Source organism: Leptopilina boulardi, unplaced genomic scaffold, assembly GCF_019393585.1.
Source record: "Leptopilina boulardi isolate dan_hultmark-lab unplaced genomic scaffold, ZJU_Lbou_2.1 LbouV2_213, whole genome shotgun sequence".
NCBI lineage: Eukaryota > Metazoa > Arthropoda > Insecta > Hymenoptera > Figitidae > Leptopilina > Leptopilina boulardi.
The window spans coordinates 600175-619668 of record NW_026137767.1 but is presented as its reverse complement, the minus strand read 5'-3'; the positions used below and the strand labels follow the sequence as shown (position 1 = coordinate 619668).

Genomic DNA, 19494 nt, shown 5'->3' with positions numbered 1-19494 from the left:
AGGGTTTGCGAAAAATTTCAAAATTAATTTTAAAAGAATTTCCTAACTTAAATGAAAATGCAAAAGTTTGTTTAATGTGTAGAGACATGTTTACAAAAAAGCATGTTTCGAGTGAAATATTGAACAGTAAAATTAGTTTTGATTCAGAGCAGTCTGATATCGAAGAAGAATCTTCCTCAAGTAAAAAGACGCGTTTCACTAGAGAGAATGAATTAGAAGAGATGTTAAATGGGTTAAAGGAAAAATTCGTTTCTCTTGCCGAAAATGATCCACATCGTGTTACAATACTTACGATAGCTCCTGAATGTTGGAGTGCTCGTAAAATCTCTCAGGAATTTGGGGCATCTCGAAGAATGGCTAAAAAAGCTAAAAACATAAGAAAACTGGAAGGTGTTTTAGCTATGCCATCCTCAAAAGTTGGAAGATGCTTACCTGAAAAGACGAAAGAGAAAGTTCTCGAATTTTATGAAAATGATATCAACAGTAGAATAATGCCGCATAAAAAGGAAACAGTTACTGTATATAATGAAGGGCGAAAAGAAAAGGTGCAGAAACGATTGTTACTTTGTGACATAAAATGTCTACACAAACAATTTAAGGAACAGAATCCAGAGCATCCAATTGGTTTTACAACATTTGCTGAACTTAGACCTAAGAACTGTATACGTGCAGGTGCAAATGGTACACACAGTGTTTGTGTCTGTACTATTCATCAAAATTTCAAGATGATGTTCGATGCAGCAAATATTGCAAAACTTACGAATGATCTGGACATATCATTGAAAAATTACAAAGATTGCTTCCAGTTAATAATGTGAAAAAGGCCAAAAGAGGAATGCTTCTTAAGAGAGTGCAAGCTTTGTCCAAACCCTGAATTATTCTCTAATTATTTAATGGAATTATTCGAACAAAGAGGTATTTCAGAAATCATTTATAGCACGTGGGAAGCTACCGATAGATGTACATTAAAAAAACAGTGCTTATCTATGCCAGATTTTGTACAGGAGATGTCCAACCGTTTGGAAATATTACTGCCTCATGATTTTATTTCAAAGAACCAGTCGAAATTCCTCCTTGATCTAAAAAATAACTTGCAGCCACACGAAGTAATAGTTCAATGTGATTTCGCAGAGAATTATGCTTACGTTGCACAAGACGCTGCGCATGCTTTCCATTATAATAATGACCAATGTTCTGTTAACACTGTAGTCTTCTATTATAATAATGGAAAGGAACTTTTGCACAAAAGTAAAATCTTACTTTCTGAAAGTACAACTCATGATACTGCTGCTGTGTACATGATGCAAGAATTACTCATACCCGAAATAAGAAAAATCGTTCCTAATGTTCGAAAAATTATTTATTTCACTGATGGGGCTAAACAGCACTACAAAAATAGATATCAAATGAGTAATCTTGTGCATCATGAACAAGATTTTTGAATTGAAGCAGAATGGTATTTCCATGCGACAGCTCATGGCAAAGGAGCCTGTGATGGGTTGGGTGCTATTCTGAAAAGAGAAGCTACTCGAGCAAGTCTTCAGGCAAAATCAACAGAGGCCATTCTTAACTCAGTAGATCTTTTTAAATGGGCAGAAGAAAAATTTAAAGAAATTACATTTTTTTATTATGATCAGAAGAAGCATCAAAAAACCCAAAAACATCTGGCTAAGCGATTTTCAAAAGCTCCACAAGTCACAAAAATTCAGAGTGGACATGCTTTTAAAGTACTTCCTGGAAAAAAATTACAGGTGTTACGATATTCTGGAGCTAAAAGCACCATAAATACTATAAATTATGAATAATAATAAATGCTGTTACGCTGATTTTGATCTTAATCTTTTTTCAAAATTCAGACAGCTCTACCAAACAGCCCTTTTAAGGGCTATATGATGTACAAAACCGATCGTGCAACCTCCCCGCGGTGTACATCGGGTAACGCTAATGTTAACTTTTTACCCATTTTAGAAAGAAGACTTCAGATTCGTTAAAAAAACGACCCCAAAAACCCCTTAGTGGCAAGACTCAAGTGATTCCAATTACTTTTAAAAATTTTAGTCCGCCATATTGGATCCGACATTTTGAATTTTTGAAAAAAGACTTCAGATTCGTTATCAGCGACCCCAAAAACCCCTTAGTGGCAAGTCGCAAGTGATTCCAATTACTTTTAAAAATTTTAGTCCGCCATATTGGATCCGCCATTTTGAATTTTAGAAAAAAGACTTCAGATTCGTTATCAGCGACCCCAAAAACCCCTTAGTGGCAAGTCGCAAGTGATTCCAATTACTTTTAAAAATTTTAGTCCGCCATATTGCATCCGCCATTTTGAATTTTAGAAAAAAGACTTCAGATTCGTTATCAGCGACCCCAAAAACCCCTTAGTGGCAAGTCTCAAGTGATTCCAATTACTTTTAAAAATTTTAGTCCGCCATATTGGATCCGCCATTTTGGATTTGGTAAATTTATTATTTTCACTTATGGAATATATTGTCTATTCTTAAGTGATGAATTTTATGTCGATGCAGAGCTGTTTTCTTCATTATATTCATTTTTATTTATATGTTTGTAACCATCTTTCCTGTTTTTCATTCTTTTATGGGTTATATTTCAGCCGCCATATTGGATTTTTCAAAAGGCCACTCATTTTTCAAAAGTACTTATATATACAAATAATTCCTATATATAATCAATAATTTTGAAAGCTCTCAATTTTGGAGAGATGGGTGGCCCGGTTGGCGCGAAACGTCCCGTATACAAAATTTAAAAAAAAAATTTTTGACCCCTTCTTTTTCAAAATCAACCATTATTTTTCGATTTTCACCCCTTCGGGTATTTTTTATTTATTTTTTTTATTTTTATTGGAAAGCTGAGGTTTTTTCCCATGAGCTATGTAAATATGAAAATGGGACAACAATAATTTTGTGAGAAACAGAATATTAAAGCAGGCGGTGCCTACCTAAATCCTCGAAGATGATCTTTAGGTATACCCGTTATCGGCACCGCCTACATTAATATTCTGTTTCTCACAAAATTATTGTTGTCCCATTTTCATATTTACATAGCTCATGGGAAAAAACCTCAGCTTTCCAATGAAAATAAAATAAAAAAAAAATACCCGAAGGGGTGAAAATTGAAAAATAAGGGTTGATTTTGAAAAAAAAGGGGTCAAAAAATTTTTTTTTTTTAATTTTGTATACATTTTTGAAAAGTACGTGAAAAATGCATTAAAATTCATTCTGGATAAATTAAAATCCATTAACTTTTGTCATAGTTATACGGATTTGAAAATGACAATGTTACCCTTAACGTCAAAATTTCAACCCCCTCTACTTTCTACAAATATTTTTTTAATGAGTTTATATTTTAGGGATTTATTACTATCATATAGGACAACAATTTACCAAAGTATGAAGCCAATCCCAGAACATTGACTTTTTGGGCTGGGACGATTGAAAAAGAATCTCTCATATGAGCAAATGTCCAGCGCAAAAGTTGACTGAATATATGGGCAAATCCACGAAACTTTTAACTTTCAAGAAAAAACATTTCTTTTTCTAATTTGCAGGCACATTGATGTCACTTTGTATACATGTTTAAGTACATTTTAGCACTACAAATTCATATGTGTGATTCATTTTTAGCTCACGCCGTCAATGTTTAACTCTTTAAACTCTTTAATGTTAATAAATTACATATGAAATTGAAAAATTCAACTTTTTTTTTTTTGATATCGGAGTGGTTCATAGAAAGAACTTCCAGTGAGACATTTGTGTATTAGGTTATAATGAAGTTTTCTGTAAAGTTTCAAGTAGATTAATTCAATAGTTTAAAAAATATTGAATTTTTAAGATTGCGCGTGTGGTGCGCCAACGAGTAGGCAAGTGAATAGAATCGCTGAGCAGTTCATTACATGAAAAATGACCACTTTCTCACATCTTTTTTCTCTTAATTTCATTATTAATATATATAAATTGTTTTAAATTGGCTTGATAAATAATATTTTTTTTAGTATTTGTCATGTATATATATATATATATATATTTATTTGTTTATATTTAAAAATACAAGTCAATAATAAAAATTAGAATGTCTTATAAGTATTCAAAATGTAAATATAATTAATACAAAATATTAATAACTGTAAGTAGTCAAAATTTTTAACAATATAGTTAATTAGACATTAGATGTATATCAACAACAAAACAATTACAAACTATTAACAATAACTTGTAAATAGAAAATTTTAAATAGACAATATAAATTCTGAATTCAACTGATAAAATGAAAATTAGAAAATGTACTTAAAAAATTATTTAAAGAATTAGCTAATTGCAAAATTTTACACATAACACATTATTTAAATAATATCTTAATAATTTTTGCAAAAATTTTCATATAATTTTGAAAATATTATTTTATTCGTATGTTTTTAACACATTAACATGAAATAAATTTAACCCAGTAGCAATAAATTCAATTGTTTAACTTAATTTAAAACAATTTATATATAATAATAATGAAATTAAGAGAAAAAAGATGTGAGAACGTGGTCATTTTTCATGTAATGAACTGCTTAGCGATTCTATTCACTTGCCTACTCGTTGGCGCGCCACACGAGCAATCTTAAAAATTCAATACTTTTTAAACAATTGAATTAATCTACTTGAAACTTTACAGAAAACTTCATTATATCCTAATACACAAATGTCTCACTGGAAGTTCTTTCAACTATGAACTTCCCCGCAGACTTTTTGTCGGCGAAAATAACTGAGTATGATTACCGACAGGTATTTGTTTATAATTAAAAATTGGTCAACAATTGAAAAAATTTCAACATTTTCTTAGACTATAGTCATCTATGGACCCAAACGCGGAAGTATGCAAAATCTCATTGGAATTGATTAATAATTGTCGAAGATACGATGATTTATGTTTACAAATTGAATGAAATTTGGAAATAAAAATTTATTAGTTTTTTACATTTATTAATTAAACTATTCATTTGACGAGAAAAATCCAGAGGAAAAAAAGATGCGCCTTTTCATTTCCTACAAGATAGCATTTTTCAAAAATAAAAAATTTCGAATTTTATTTTTTCATCATTTTTGTATGTTTGGCTGGCTTTGTAGCGTGCAGCCTAGCGCTTGGCGAGTTCTTATTTCTAGGTGCTCAATTAGAGGTACATCATTGATAAAGGTCGTAAAATTTTTGTTTTTTTATCACATTTTAAAAAATGCATTGCACTTTTACTTTTAACCAACGCCGTAATAGATATTTTCATAACAAGACGTTCAATTGAATTTTTTTAAAAAGTGCTATCACTCAATCAAACCTTCGTATTTTTAGTTTTAGTTGTGGCACGCTAATGGGATAGTGAAAATTTTTTGACAAAATATGTCTGTTAGATATTTCCATAGTAGCTGAAGTGATATTTTACACGCCGCAAAAATAAAAACGTTAAGAATATAAACTTTTTCAAGAAATTCAAATGAAATTTAAGCATTTTTTTACTTTTTAACTTATAAAACTAATTGTCAAATAAATATTTTGTTCTAATACTGTACATAAATGTTCCTTTGTATATGCGGACATTTTAATATTTAAATAATCTTTTCTGAATCCGTCGATTAAATACTACCAAGTTAACTTTTAAACATTCAATGAATTATGATTTGTCGGGTTAGTAGAAAAACATATCATTTTAGAAAATCATTTTAAAACATACCAACTTGTGAAAGGCGTTTAAAACATACACATTTCGGATGACATTTATAAAACATACCATTTCAACAAAGTTTTTTTTTGATTCGATTTTAAGTTTGTAGTACTAACTAGAAAGAAATAAAATGCATTAAATAATTTAAATATCTCTTTTAAAAAATGCATGTTATTTATTTCTAATTAGTATTACCAACTTAAAATCGAAGCAAAACAAAAACTTTGTTGAAATGGTATGTTTTATAAATGTCATCCGAAATGGTATGTTTTAAACGCCTTTCACAAGTTCATATGTTTTAAAACGATTTTCTGAAATGATATGTTTTTCTACTAACCCGACGATATACAAAAAAATTACTCAAAAAGATTCATTTGTTTCCGAGGAAACTGCCAAAATTCGATTTTGGGAGTGAACTTTTTGTTGTAAGTTATTTTTTTCCTTCTTAAAGAAATTCTCAAAAAGCGCAATTTCGGGCCTTCTAAAGTAGATTACTAATTTTTTCAACTTGATGCAATGAATTTCAAAAAATATATATAAATATTTTTTAAAAAAATTTACATTTTATTTTTACAAAAATCTAAACTTTTTCAAAGTTCTAATAACACAGACAATTTTTCAATTTGAAAAAATATCACTAACATTTGAATACCTATATAATTTTTAAAAATCTGAGATTAAATTTGTAATCAGTGACTTTGAAAACTGCAGGATATCAAGTTTTATAAAAACCCAATAATTTAAAAAAATTTTTTTTCATTATAAATCCAACAATTTCTTGTGAATACGGTGCTCCGTTTTTAATTTGATATTCTTAATTTTGAAAATGCGATTTTAAATTTGTAATCGTCAACCTCGAAAACTATTCAGGGCAGAATATGTTTAGGACATTAATGAACTATTGCTTCAAAAAACCTGAGTTACTACTAGATTTAGTGCTTACGTTTAAAAAAATTGTTTTACCTCTGCAAAAAAGAATTCAATATCGTTTGTCGATCGACATGTTAAATCTAAATATATTCCAATTTTTGTGTAAGTGTTAGTAGCATATGGAAAGTCCATGGTTGCGTTTGATGGAATTACTCTCCCTGTTATTCCAAAATAGCTTAATTTTCTGATGAATTGAATATCATCTAAAATAAATTAATTAATATGTTTGTAATTAATCAGAATAATTTAGTAATTTAGAAAATTTTATTATTTTTATTACAAAACACACAACATTACAATAAGTTTTTAATTTTAATTAATTTACCTCATTCTACACAAGAAAAAATGTAAAAAAATTTAGTGACAGTTCTTTTTAATGACTATAAACTTTTATCCTTATTTATGGATTATTATCCTTATTTATGGATTATTATCATACCCAAGTAAAACAGTGTGCATAAAGTTTTGAAACATTCTGTAAACTGTTTTACATGCGTACACATGTCTTAGGCCGATATAATTTTAAGGCAATTAAGCAAAACATAAATTGTTCTTTAACATTTTAATTTTGCTTTATTGGTGTTAGGAGATATCATTTTTATCTAAAGATTTCACCTATTGCTTCATGAACCGAATAATAATTTATGTTAAATAGGTAGAATCACTTTTAAAGGATCAACTAATGGTACATTTATAATGTTTTCAAATCCAGGTTTCAAAGATGACCTCCTAGGAAATTCTTTCCTTTTATAGTGTCTGTTTTAGTCTGTACTATCCCATTCGCATAGGAAGCATGGGTATTTCGTTAATCCTGATTGGTGACCCAATAATATTGAAATTATTTTAATATCACCGCAAATTTGCCAATCATTCTGGGATTCCAAGATCTTGCAACGTAATCTTCTCCCATGTCGGCGTCAGGTATTCAACCCAAAAATTTCGCCAAAACTGTTTTCCTAATGAAGGAAGACTATACTTGAAATATACAGGTTTAGACTTTATTCATCAGGCTACAGCTGAAACAACTCCGTTGCCCACCGTAAATCTTAAAATTTTTTCAAAATTCTTCCGCCATATTGGATCCGCCATTTTGGATTTTGAAAATCTAACTTCAGATTCGTAATCATCGACACAAAAAACCCCCAGATACCCAATTTAAAAAAAACTATCTGCTTAACGCGCGCGTCCATTTTTCTTATCTTTTGATCGTCTCTTCATTGAGAAAATAACGTATGTTGCGTACGCGAAACGCGTAAAAATGCCATGCATTGCAGTGCATTTTGTGTTTGCATCTCGCTTTATCGTCTCAATTACGAGACAACTTTAAGCTAAGCGATATTGAGGGGAAAGTCCACTTTTGGTGTTTGAAAAAAATCTATTTTTCTTTTTTTGCATAGTTCTAAGCTTGAGGTTATTAGAAATGTGCTCCCTTAAATGAAATTGAGAAATCCTTTTAGTTGATGAGTAATTGAAGCGCCAATATGATCGTGTGTTCGATTCTTCCACCAGCTTCTGAAGTGGGTGGTAGCATTACCATTATTTTCAGTAAATTATTTTATTATTCCATGTTTTTTTTAAAGCGGTCACAAGTTATCAAGTCATAAGTTTCTCCCATCATTTTTTATTCAATTATTTGTGTTTAATCGCGTTTTTCAAAAACTCGTGTTTTCCAATAATTTGCTATGACTTCGACTACAAATTTTTGGTCAATAATTTTTGGTGTTAGTTTGGTTATAAATACTACCTACATTTATAAGCTTAAATAAATAATCAAAAGTCAGTTACTTTTAGAAAGAAGCTTGTTAAAGTAAGATATTTGAAATTTTTTTAAGAAGCCCGTGTCTATATATACAGATTGTAATAACACATAAAATCATATTCAATTTTTTTGATTCAGGCAATTTAAATTAAAAAAGTATTACCAAAAAGTTGGTAGCAGAATTATTGCTTTAATACTCATGTATTAAAATCAGACGAACCCCTCTAGTGTCTCTCATCTACAGCTGCGATTGCGAAACAAAAATACTCTCTATTCTGTCATAACAAGGATACAGCAGTAGTCCTTTTTCAGGCATCTTACTACTAAATTTAAAGGTAAGTGTTTTATACTTTCACCCCTAACTCTTCCCTACACTTCTTGTAAATTTGTAGTAACCTTTGCATTCCTTGTTACAGTGGAATATTGAACTCTAATCCCTTTGGATTGGTTGCTTCAAGATTCTCTCTCTCAAAAGAACAATTTTTATAACTCTAAATGTTTGTCAAAAAATAAAGTGTAACCTAGTCATTTAATACATTTCTCTTTCTTACCTGTACCCTTAGCTCAGAACCTTCTCCTCTGTAAATAAAACAGGAAAATCACTAAATCACCGAAGGGGACATAAATTAAATAAAATATTATTTTTTTTAGTTATTTCTTATTTTGAGACGTAACACCTTCTAGAAAAAATCAATTCAACACGATTCAGAACGATTGAGTACAAAAATTTCTTAATTGTTTTGAATTGTTTCCAATTGGAGAATATATTTTTTTCAATTGATTCGAATTGTTTTCAATCGTGTAAAATAAGTTAGACTTTTTCAATTGTTTTTAATCGGGTGCTATCGGGAGAATGATATACGCACATGCGCAAATGTTAATAATAGGAATAAGAATAGTGTTGAATCAAACAGGAAAGATTTTTTTTCTTGTAAGTGTTTTGTAATATATAGTTTGTTTTGTTAGTGCGTATGTGTCAAATATATAAAATATAAAGTAAAATTTCTTGTGATATGGATAATAATGTCAATATGTTTAATAATAAGAAAGTCAATCGTCCTTAATTGTAAAAACACGATTAAGAATCACAATTGGGGACTATAGAAATTTCTTTCCTATTGTTTTCAATCGATTTTTTCTAGAAAGGTAGTAGTAATTTCTGCACCACCGGGTGCAGAAAGAAGAAAGTACCTATTTTTGCAATAATCACACTAAAATAAGAAGATGACGTAAATGCTATTTAATATAATCCACAGTCAACACTGCCTTCTGGTTGCTGATCAAGAGCAACAAAAATTACTGGCGATTTAAAAGAAATTAATCTATTTAAATATTTTTTTATCCGCTTTTAAACAACCTTTATTCAGACTAGTAGTAATACAGTTTTTTTACTACTCCATCTCTCCTCTACTTCAATTCTCCACCGTACTATATTCCACTAACATTTTATCCAACTAATTCTTATTGCGCAAAAAATTATTTGAAGATATTGTGTAGATTTTAATCAAATAATTTTGCAATTACCATTCCAGATACCATCAATGTGTAAAAAAGGGTTTTTTTTATGCTAAATACAAGTTCTCTAACCATTTTATTAAAAAAAATTTCAAAAGAATAGGTTGTTATGGGGGGATGTGCAACATTTAAGATTCCCGGTATGCATGTCGATATTTGTCAGAAGCGCATACAGTTTTTTTTGCGCTTCACATTCGTGGGTATTTCAGGCATTGTTCTTAATCATTTTATAGGTAAATATATTTGCATAGTTAGTTTGTTAAATTTCTTTGATATTCTGAAACGATTTTGTGATTTATTTACATTGTGTGGGTGTCACGCAATACCGAGCAAAATAGCGTGTTTGGAGGAATGTGCAACACTTTTTTGGGGTGATGTGCAACATTCTCTTTTCGATAATTCTTTGCTATTTTATGATTTAATTTGTTTATAAGAAATAGATAAATAAATAAAAAAAGATTTTCTTTGGTGGAATTTTTAATTGAGAAGCTGGATCATAGAACCGACACTTGGTTTATTCGAAGACATAGGGGAGAGCAAAGACTTCTACTATTCAACTTCTCAATTTTCAGTGGTCAATTACATCATATTAAATTTTTTCACCTGATTTAGATTAATTGTAATTTCAGAAGCCCAAATTTAACATTTAAATCGAACTATGTCGATATTTATTCACTTTTAACCTAAATTTTACCTGTGTCGCACATCACCCCAAAAAATTTTGAAAATGACAAAACGGACGATTTTGAAAGTTCAAAAAAACTTTAGGACAAATCAAAATTCTGAAAATCTAATAATGCAGATTTATAGTATTTCACTTCCTCTAAACAATAAAATCATAACATATTAAAAAAATTGATTTTTAAAGGTGTTTTCCGATCAATGAAAAAAATGTTGCACATCAACCCACAACACCCTACAATATACTGCAAGATTTTGACATTAAAAAAATTTAATAACAAATTCAAGTTTACTTCGCTTGACTGGAAAACTAAAACCGTCCATCTTTGGACAAATGACATCAGTTTCTAAACGCCAATAAAAGTTATTTATAAACACAGTATTGACCAAATCCTTTTAGAATATTATATGATAAATAAATGAGGATATTACGATGTGAATTATGATTAAATATACCTATTGCATTGAGAAATTAATACTAATATGTTTTTTCTTCAATTAAAAATATAATAAATTAATTAATCAATTATATTAATATAATTAAACAAGAAAAACAAATAATTAAACTTTATTAAAAGAATAATATGCATGTTTAAAGTTAGGAAATATAATAAGCCAATAAAAAACAGAACGCCGTTTTTAAACCAATAAGATAGGGGTTACTTTCCATCTTTTATTCTTTCTCTCTCGTCAGCAAATATAATTAAATTAAAATTAAATTAATATTATTCAATATTAATATTTTTTTAATAAATATATTAAAAACAAAATAAGTTTTTCCTGACACCGCCTACTATTTGAATTTCTGCTGTCTATAAATGCAATAAAAAAATATTGTAATAATATACTGCGCCGCGGTAGCTATTTACACTGGATCGCGCCGATATGAAATCTTTGATATTTAATATCTCGAAAACAAAAAAAAATCGGCATTCTAAAAATTTTTATGCAGATCAGAAAAAACCTCAGCTTTCGTTTGCAATTATTTATTTAAAAAAACAAACCGATTTTAGTGAAAATACCAAATTTATGTTTAATTATAGAAAATCAGGGTCAAATTAAAAAAATTTGAAAAACAAAATTCACCATTCGAAAGAGCATGAAAAAACCTTCAAAAAACATACCTGAAAAAATTTTTTTTATTGCATTTATAGACAGCAAAAATTTAAATAGTAGGCGGTGTCAGGGAAAACTGGTAAAATTGACCCTACTCTATGTCCCGCAAAATTTCGAAAAAGTCAAAAAAATTTTTGGGAATATTTTACTATCAGGTAGGACAACAATTCCCCCAAGTTTTACTTTTTTCGATAAATCAATTTTTACCTTATAAATTACACGTAAAATGCCTCATATATGTATATAAATATGTATGGGATAAAATTCATGTAGCGTACGAAGTGAAAGAAAAGTTGATCAGAATGGACTGTAACCTGCACATAGTTGAGCCCTAGGGGTGAGTACTTTAACCACGAAGTATTGTTGTTACATCCCGGTACCAAAAAATTCTTAAAAGATGGATCATGAACAAATTAAATTATCTCTTTTAAATAAAGGTCATTACATACATATGAGTCATTCACGATGTTAATAGTGAAAGATAGATGTAATATAACACCTCTGAATGCGGAAGACTCGCATAAAGCAGATGAGTTATATATATATATAGTAAATTAAAGAATTCAATAAGATTATTGATCATTACTCGATATTAATATTATTTTTCATAATACCAATTGTCGATCACTATACATCCTAAATGACTGCAATCAACTAATTAATAATCAATAAACTAAAATTTTAATAAATTAATTAAGATATTATTATAATTCTATTAATAAATAATGTACGTGACTTTTGCGCTAAATGAAAATTGTACGTGATAATTGCGCTGTCTGCAAATTATACGTGACAATTCTACCCCAATGAACAAAGATCATGTAGTATATAAACCCCAGTTTTTCTATTGCAAAATGTCAGTTAATCGGACGAGCTTCTGCCCGAACAGTGTCTGAGAATCGGCCCTTCAGTTTTGTAATTGTTTAAACTTCGTTATTTAAACCCGCGAGTTTAGTGAGTTTTACAAAAGTTTTGTAAAAGAGAAACAAGTTTCTCTTTATTTTAAACAATATAATTCTTTTGTTCGAGTTAAATAATTCTTAACTGTCGTATAAAATCTAAATTGTGTAAGTGTAACAATTTATGATTTGTATAACAACGCATCCAGAGACACATATTTGTAATCCTGATTGCCGCTTGTTACATTACTAAGTTTCAACGAATCAATTGTAAGTACTATTGTAATTATATATTGTTATTAATAAATTGCAAATCATAAAAAGGAATATTTTTCTTTAATCGTTTGACACAAAACCCTTAGTTTTGACAAAGTGACACGATCCTACATTAAAAATAAATATCAGGCTTTACCAACCTGATTAATCATCAACTTATCTCCCTTTTATTATTATAAATAATAAATAAACTCTACCTTAGCTCGGGACGTGACAGCTGATTTGGTGGCAGCGGTGGGATTTTACTTTTGTTAATAATTAAAGTAGAGTATTCCATAAAATTTAACAATAAATTGTGTTTTTTTAATTGTTTAAAATAAAAAGAATCTAGAAAAAATTGATTTTACGCCGCACGGCGAATTTCAATTTTCATTCGTTTCTTACGCCGCTCGGCGAATTAATGAACTAGACGATATTATTTATAACAATTTATTTGCAAAATAATAAAGACTTTAGTTTTTCATCATAATTGAATTTTGAATATTAACGGTTCAATCTTACGCCGCACGGCGAATTTGGAGCCTTAATATCAATAAATAATTTCAATGTTTATTTTAATTGTTAGGAAATAAATGCTATAATTGTTTTTTCATTAATCAATAAAGTTCTATCTGATTATTGTGACAGTTGTTGTTAAATTTAAACACTTAGAATTGACAGTTTCTGCTCGCGGTTTAGGAGTTTTTCGAGACCCAATTCTTTCCGATTGTGTATACAATCATATGGTGCAAGTTTAAAAGAAACACAATTAAAACAAAATAATAGTTATTGACATCCTTTCATGAAAATATAATAAATTTTGAAAAACTATTTCTTAAAAATTATAACAATTTTAATTATTTTACAAATACAATTAATAAGTAGAAACATACACTATTTCAACTATTGAATTTAGGCCTGATAGGAAATTTTCAATAATAGATTATTATCTTTGAGGCCGTCCAGCGAATTGATAATCTGAAAATTTAATTGTTTATTGCAAGGTTGTTTTACGCCGCCCGGCGAATTCTGACTTTGCAAGTTTGACATTTTACGCCGCACGGCGAACTTGTCTAAACATTTTTATTTTTATTGATTTTACGCCATCCGGCGAATTTCAATGTTAAAATTCATTAACTTTTAGGTGAAAATTAATTTTAGGCCTAAAACGGTAATTATTAGTTGCATAAATTTCACAAAAATTGCGAAACTAATACAAATTATTGTTTGATAACAAAAGAAACATCGTTCCGAAACACGTAAATTATATTACGCAAAAGTAAGAAATTAAACGATACTTTATATTTTGTTATTTTACATTTAATTTTCACCATAAGTTATTGAACACATATATTAGGTCCAAAAAAAAAAAAAATTTAATCGTAAAAATTTTCTCTTTATTATTTTTATAATATATTATATTTGTTCACTAAATTGATCTTACATATTACAGAAATTTAAAAATTTTTATTCAACAAGTATATTATTATTGTTTACCAAAATCAACTATAAAAATTTCAATTTTTAAACAAATTTCTTTCATCTATAAAATCATAAGAAAATAAACTATTTTAGAGTTATTTTTACTGTAGTATATTTCACCTATAAAAATTACTAATACATCTTAAGAAATATTCTCATAAAATTATTCATTATCAATTTTATCAATAACGAGTGTTCGAGTCAATTTTCCAAAATTTTAATTTCAACACAGGGATAAATATTTAATTGAAATAAAGGCCCTCATCGAAAGATATATTAGAGATTCATATTATAACAGAATGTCAATGAAACATAAAATCTATATTAATTAACATTAATCATAACTACTCATTGACACATTCGCGACTCGCTTGCAGTAGTACAAGCAGGGTCAAGTCAAACGTTCATGCTGCGACAACTTTTATATTAAATGATAATTGCATGCTTAAAATTTGAAATAATTCTTACACCAAGCACCACATGAGTTTATATTTTTGTTGTTACACCTCTCTAATTCAATCAAATCAATCTTTTAACGAAATTAAAGGAAGATTCAAAATCTATTCTTCTTTACCTATAAAATTCTTTGAAAGAAAAGAATTAATTCTGCTTTTAGGGATTGACAAATAAGAAAACATTTCCCTTAAAGACGGCACTACTGTTACAACATATAGACATTTGCATAAATAACACTTTTAAAATTTCAACCTAAAAAAAAAAATAAATAGAAATTACAGACATAATTAGAGTTTTGATATAATAAACGAAGTAAAAGAATTTATAAATAAAAAAAAAAATTTATTAAACAAACAAATACAATGATCAACAATCCAGAAGAAAGTAGTATAAACAGAACTTTAAGTGATGCCATGGTAACCTCAATGGCTGAATGTTTCGCGTTACAACAAGGGGTTATGCATATTCCTTTTTATGATGGCGGAAATATACCTGTAAGAAATTTTATTCAGGATATAATTAATGGGGAATCTAGTATTCCTAAAAATTGTGAAAAACAATTTATTAAAGTAGTTTTATCGAAATTAAAAGGTGCTGCTCGAAACAGTACTCACGGAAAGAATTTTGAAACCATTGACTCCCTCATTAAACATTTAAAACAAAGATTCGCGCCTAGAAAATCTTATTCATGGTACTTGCATGAAATATCCACTATTCGTATGGGTCAAAATGAAGAAGTTAGCGAGTTTTATGATAGGTTAACCCTTTTATTAGCAGGGGAAAGAGCTGCTTTAGAAGAAAAATATGAATCGGATAAAATAGAGAACATGGTTGAACCCTTAAACGATTGCGCGTTAGAAGCCTTTCTAAGAGGACTTCCGGATGCAATTTCAGGAATGATAGAGGCCCGGGATTTAAAGAAAATTGATGATGCATTTAAGGCAGCATTACAATACGAAGCTAATCATTACCATCAATTACCTAATTATGATGTTTACCAGTTTTCAAAGTATCAGTGGCCGAGCGATAACAAAATAAGAAACACCGAATACTAATAAAAAATAGAACCCCTAGTTCTTTTCCTCCAGAAGAAAATTTAGAAAGTTACGAATCTAGATGAATAGAAATATAAAATTTTGCTGCTAAATATCTCAAAAAAAACTATGTTTTTTTTACAACATAAAATTCTTAGGGAAAATAGTCGAAAAACCATACGTTAAAAAAAAATATAAAAGAAAAATAAATTTTATTCTTATCACAACGGCCCTTACGACATTATGAATATTTTAGACAAAAGTACTTCAATTTCAATAATTAGCGAGAGTCAAAGGTTTCAAAAATATATTAATAAACTAAAACCATCTTACGAATAAAAATAATAACACTATTTTATGTTTTATAGATGGCATAGATGGTACTCCGATCACCACCTCTTTAAGGAGAAGTTATCAATGAAAATATGTTTCCAAGTGGAAACTTTAAGTCAATTGAATTTTCAATAAAAAAAAAACAAAAAAAAAAAGAAATTAATAATAATAATAATTATAAAACGAATGGCAAATATAATTATAAACTCCTTCATCATAATTTCGATCAAAAACATTAATCACTACTAAATAAAATTAGACAATTATTATATTGTAATCATTACAGTAACTAAAAATATTGTGTATTTAAGAAAAATAATTAAATTCCAAATTAAAACTAAAAACTAACTAAATAAAAAAAAAATAAAATAAATAAAAAAAAAACTTTTTTTGTGTTTTTTGATATTTAAACCGCCATATTTAATTTCGGCTTAGACGAAATTAATTTTTGATACCGGAATCGGAAAGAGCACACTCAAGACCTATAGGAAATGTAACTCTCGTAGAAAATGTTGACCGATTTATTTAAAATAACGTAACCTGAATGTGTACAAAGAATTTTCAGTTTTTGGGCGTTAATGGGTTAAAGTAAATAAACAACAACAATTTATTGTTTAATTAGTAATAAACAATTTTAATTATTATTTATAATAAAATTAATTTATCCTGGTGTTTCCAAAAATGGCCTATATATAAGCAATTCGTGTATTTTTTCTTACTTGTGACAACCAACTTAAAAATTGTTTAAAAAACGTTTTAAACGCAAAAATTTGAATTTTCGGCACATAACAGACAGAGTCTATGTTATTCTGAACATTTTCCAAAAGGTTTTATTTAAAAAATATTCAAAATTGTGCTTTTCACATACCTGAGAAGTTTGCGTGTCATGCGCCATGGTTTGTGACGTCACGACGGTTCAAATGCTCTTAATGCATTTTTTAAAAATTATATTGTACGATTAATTAATTCAAACATTTTGATAATACTTCTCAATATCATTTGTTTCTTTGTCTTTTAAATTTTTAGTGAATACTTAATCAGAAGGTAAAATGTCTAATTAATTAAGAAATTGCTATGACAGGTATAAAATCAAGCTGCTCAACAAGAATGCAGCAGCTCGCTTTCATACAAGTACTACAGATCCCAATATACTGCTCTTCTTTTTCATTCATAAAATATGCTCGCTATAGCGCGCATATTTTGATAGTGTTTATTAAAATCAAAAAAAAGTATCTCTTTTTTTTCATTTAGACTAAAATTTTGGCCGGGAATGATAAAAATTCGAAAGTTATGAAAATAAGGACCACCCTAATACATGTGGTAAAAAATAAAAGCGCGTTTCACAATACCCCAATCGCCCCTAAATAAATTGCAAGATATGATTATGTGCTTTTGTTTTAGCTAGTTATTTAATGTAAATTATTTACCTTCTTTGTTGACACAGCGAAACCCAATAACACTTTTTACCTGACTGTTGGTAAAGAAATCGATAACAATCTCATCATCATGACTTTTACCATCTTGTATCAATAAAATGAAAACAAGTACTAGGAATTTCATATTAACTTTTCTGTACAAAATACTTTGAACATATCCCTCCAACTATTTAGGGTACTTTCTTGTATCTTATTACATTAAAAGATGAACTTATTATAGCCATTCTAATTGATTTTATACTACCATTGCATGTCATTGTAAGGATTCTTTAAATTATAATAAAATTATTAAGAATTCAGCAACTTTAAATTCGATTTATTGACAGTAGTTGATTGAATGTAACTACCCAAATAGCAAAACATATGGCCATAATATTGCATCAATATCACATGACAATATTACATGGCAACATTGATTATTATAACCGGCTTGCGGGAATATTGCTGTCAACATACAGACATTATTGCTGTGAACAACAATATTGCACAGCAATGTTGACTCAATATTTTCAGGCAATATTCCCATAAGACGGACATAATCAATATTAAAGCAACATTCGCAACATTGACCACTAATATTGATGCAATATTGTATCCATACACTGAAAAAAAAGATTTTGTGTTTACAACAAAATCGTTTGGTTAGTCAATTTTAGTTCTTGTAACCAAATTTTGGTAGGCTGAAACAAAGTTGTAGAGTTATCTCAACCAAACATTTAATTAGTCCAACAAAATTATTTCGTTGAACATTTTTAAATTCCAACCAAAATTTGGTTACGACAATAAAATAATTTGGTTAATACAACAAAATAGTTTGGCCTAAAAAATCAAATGATCGTTTGTTGTCCTAACAAAGATGGGTAGTCCAGTGGTCAGAGCTCCCAACTCGCATTTAAAAAACAGAGATTCGATCCCAGGAGGAGATGAGATTTTTCGAAGTCCAGAAATATTTGAATTGGATAAATATAAATTAAACGTTAAATTGAATAAATAAATATAAAAATAAATATAAAAGATAAGGGTTTACTTCCGATTAGCACATACGTCTAATTAGAGGTATATGATAATTAGAAGTTTGTCCAAAGATAAAAGAAATAAGGTAGAATAAAATTTTTAATTTTACAAAAAAAACTGTTGGTTTGATCAACCAAACATTTTTGTTGTCCTAACAAAAAAATTTGGTTGAGCTAACCAAACATTTTCGTTAAGCCAACAAAAAACACTCAACCAAATATTTTGGTTGACTCAAACAAATAGTTTGGTTGACTCAGACAAATAGTTTGGTCTAGTGATGCACGTCGATCGCAACGATCGAGAAATAACTGTTTTATTGTGATTCTCGTATTAAGGTGGTACACGCGCGATAGCACTTTTCTATAGAATTCGATGAAATTGAAAATCTTAACAGTTAATAGCGAGATCTACATATTCTCAAAGTTTTAAAAAAATTGACCGTTTCTGAAACGAGATATACATGAGGCAAAATTCCTGAAATGTCCGAACAAAAAATTAAAAGTTCTCGAATTTAATCCATACTTTTCTAAAATGTTGTTATTGTTGGTGAAAGTCTAAAAATCAATTATTATTGAATTTAATAAAATAGTTTTTGAATTACAACGTTTTTAATTTTTGACTTTTGAAAAAAAAAATTTTTTTCAATGTACAATATTTATAAGTAGAATGCATAAAAGTTAACATATATATAATGATTTTTAAAGCTTTTTTGACGGGCTACACGCTGTTAATAAAATTTTTTTTTTTAAATAACATTTGACCTTGAAATTCAAGGTCAAAATGTTAATTTACGTTTATCTCCAAATCGGATTTTTTAAAATTATTTTTAACTATCTCAATGGAAAGCTTGACTAATTTCCTACAAAAC

The 19494-nt window shown here is 28.6% G+C and overlaps 1 protein-coding gene across 2 annotated transcripts in view; it reads right to left on the bottom strand.

Moving 5' to 3' along the window:
- LOC127279017 (ionotropic receptor 75a-like) overlaps nucleotides 1-19494 on the bottom strand; it is a 380333-nt gene that overhangs the window by 255654 nt on the left and 105185 nt on the right. The window contains exons 1-2 of one of the 2 annotated variants that reach the window (XM_051301087.1): nucleotides 17604-17792; nucleotides 6680-6849 (exon numbers count right to left, since the gene is read on the bottom strand). The exons of the other annotated variant lie outside the window; for it this stretch is intronic. Of the exons in view, the coding sequence (XP_051157044.1) occupies nucleotides 6680-6849; nucleotides 17604-17736 (303 nt within the window). The 5' untranslated portion in view covers nucleotides 17737-17792. Of the gene's footprint in view, nucleotides 1-6679; nucleotides 6850-17603; nucleotides 17793-19494 lie in introns of those variants that run through there. 2 annotated transcript variants of the gene reach the window in all.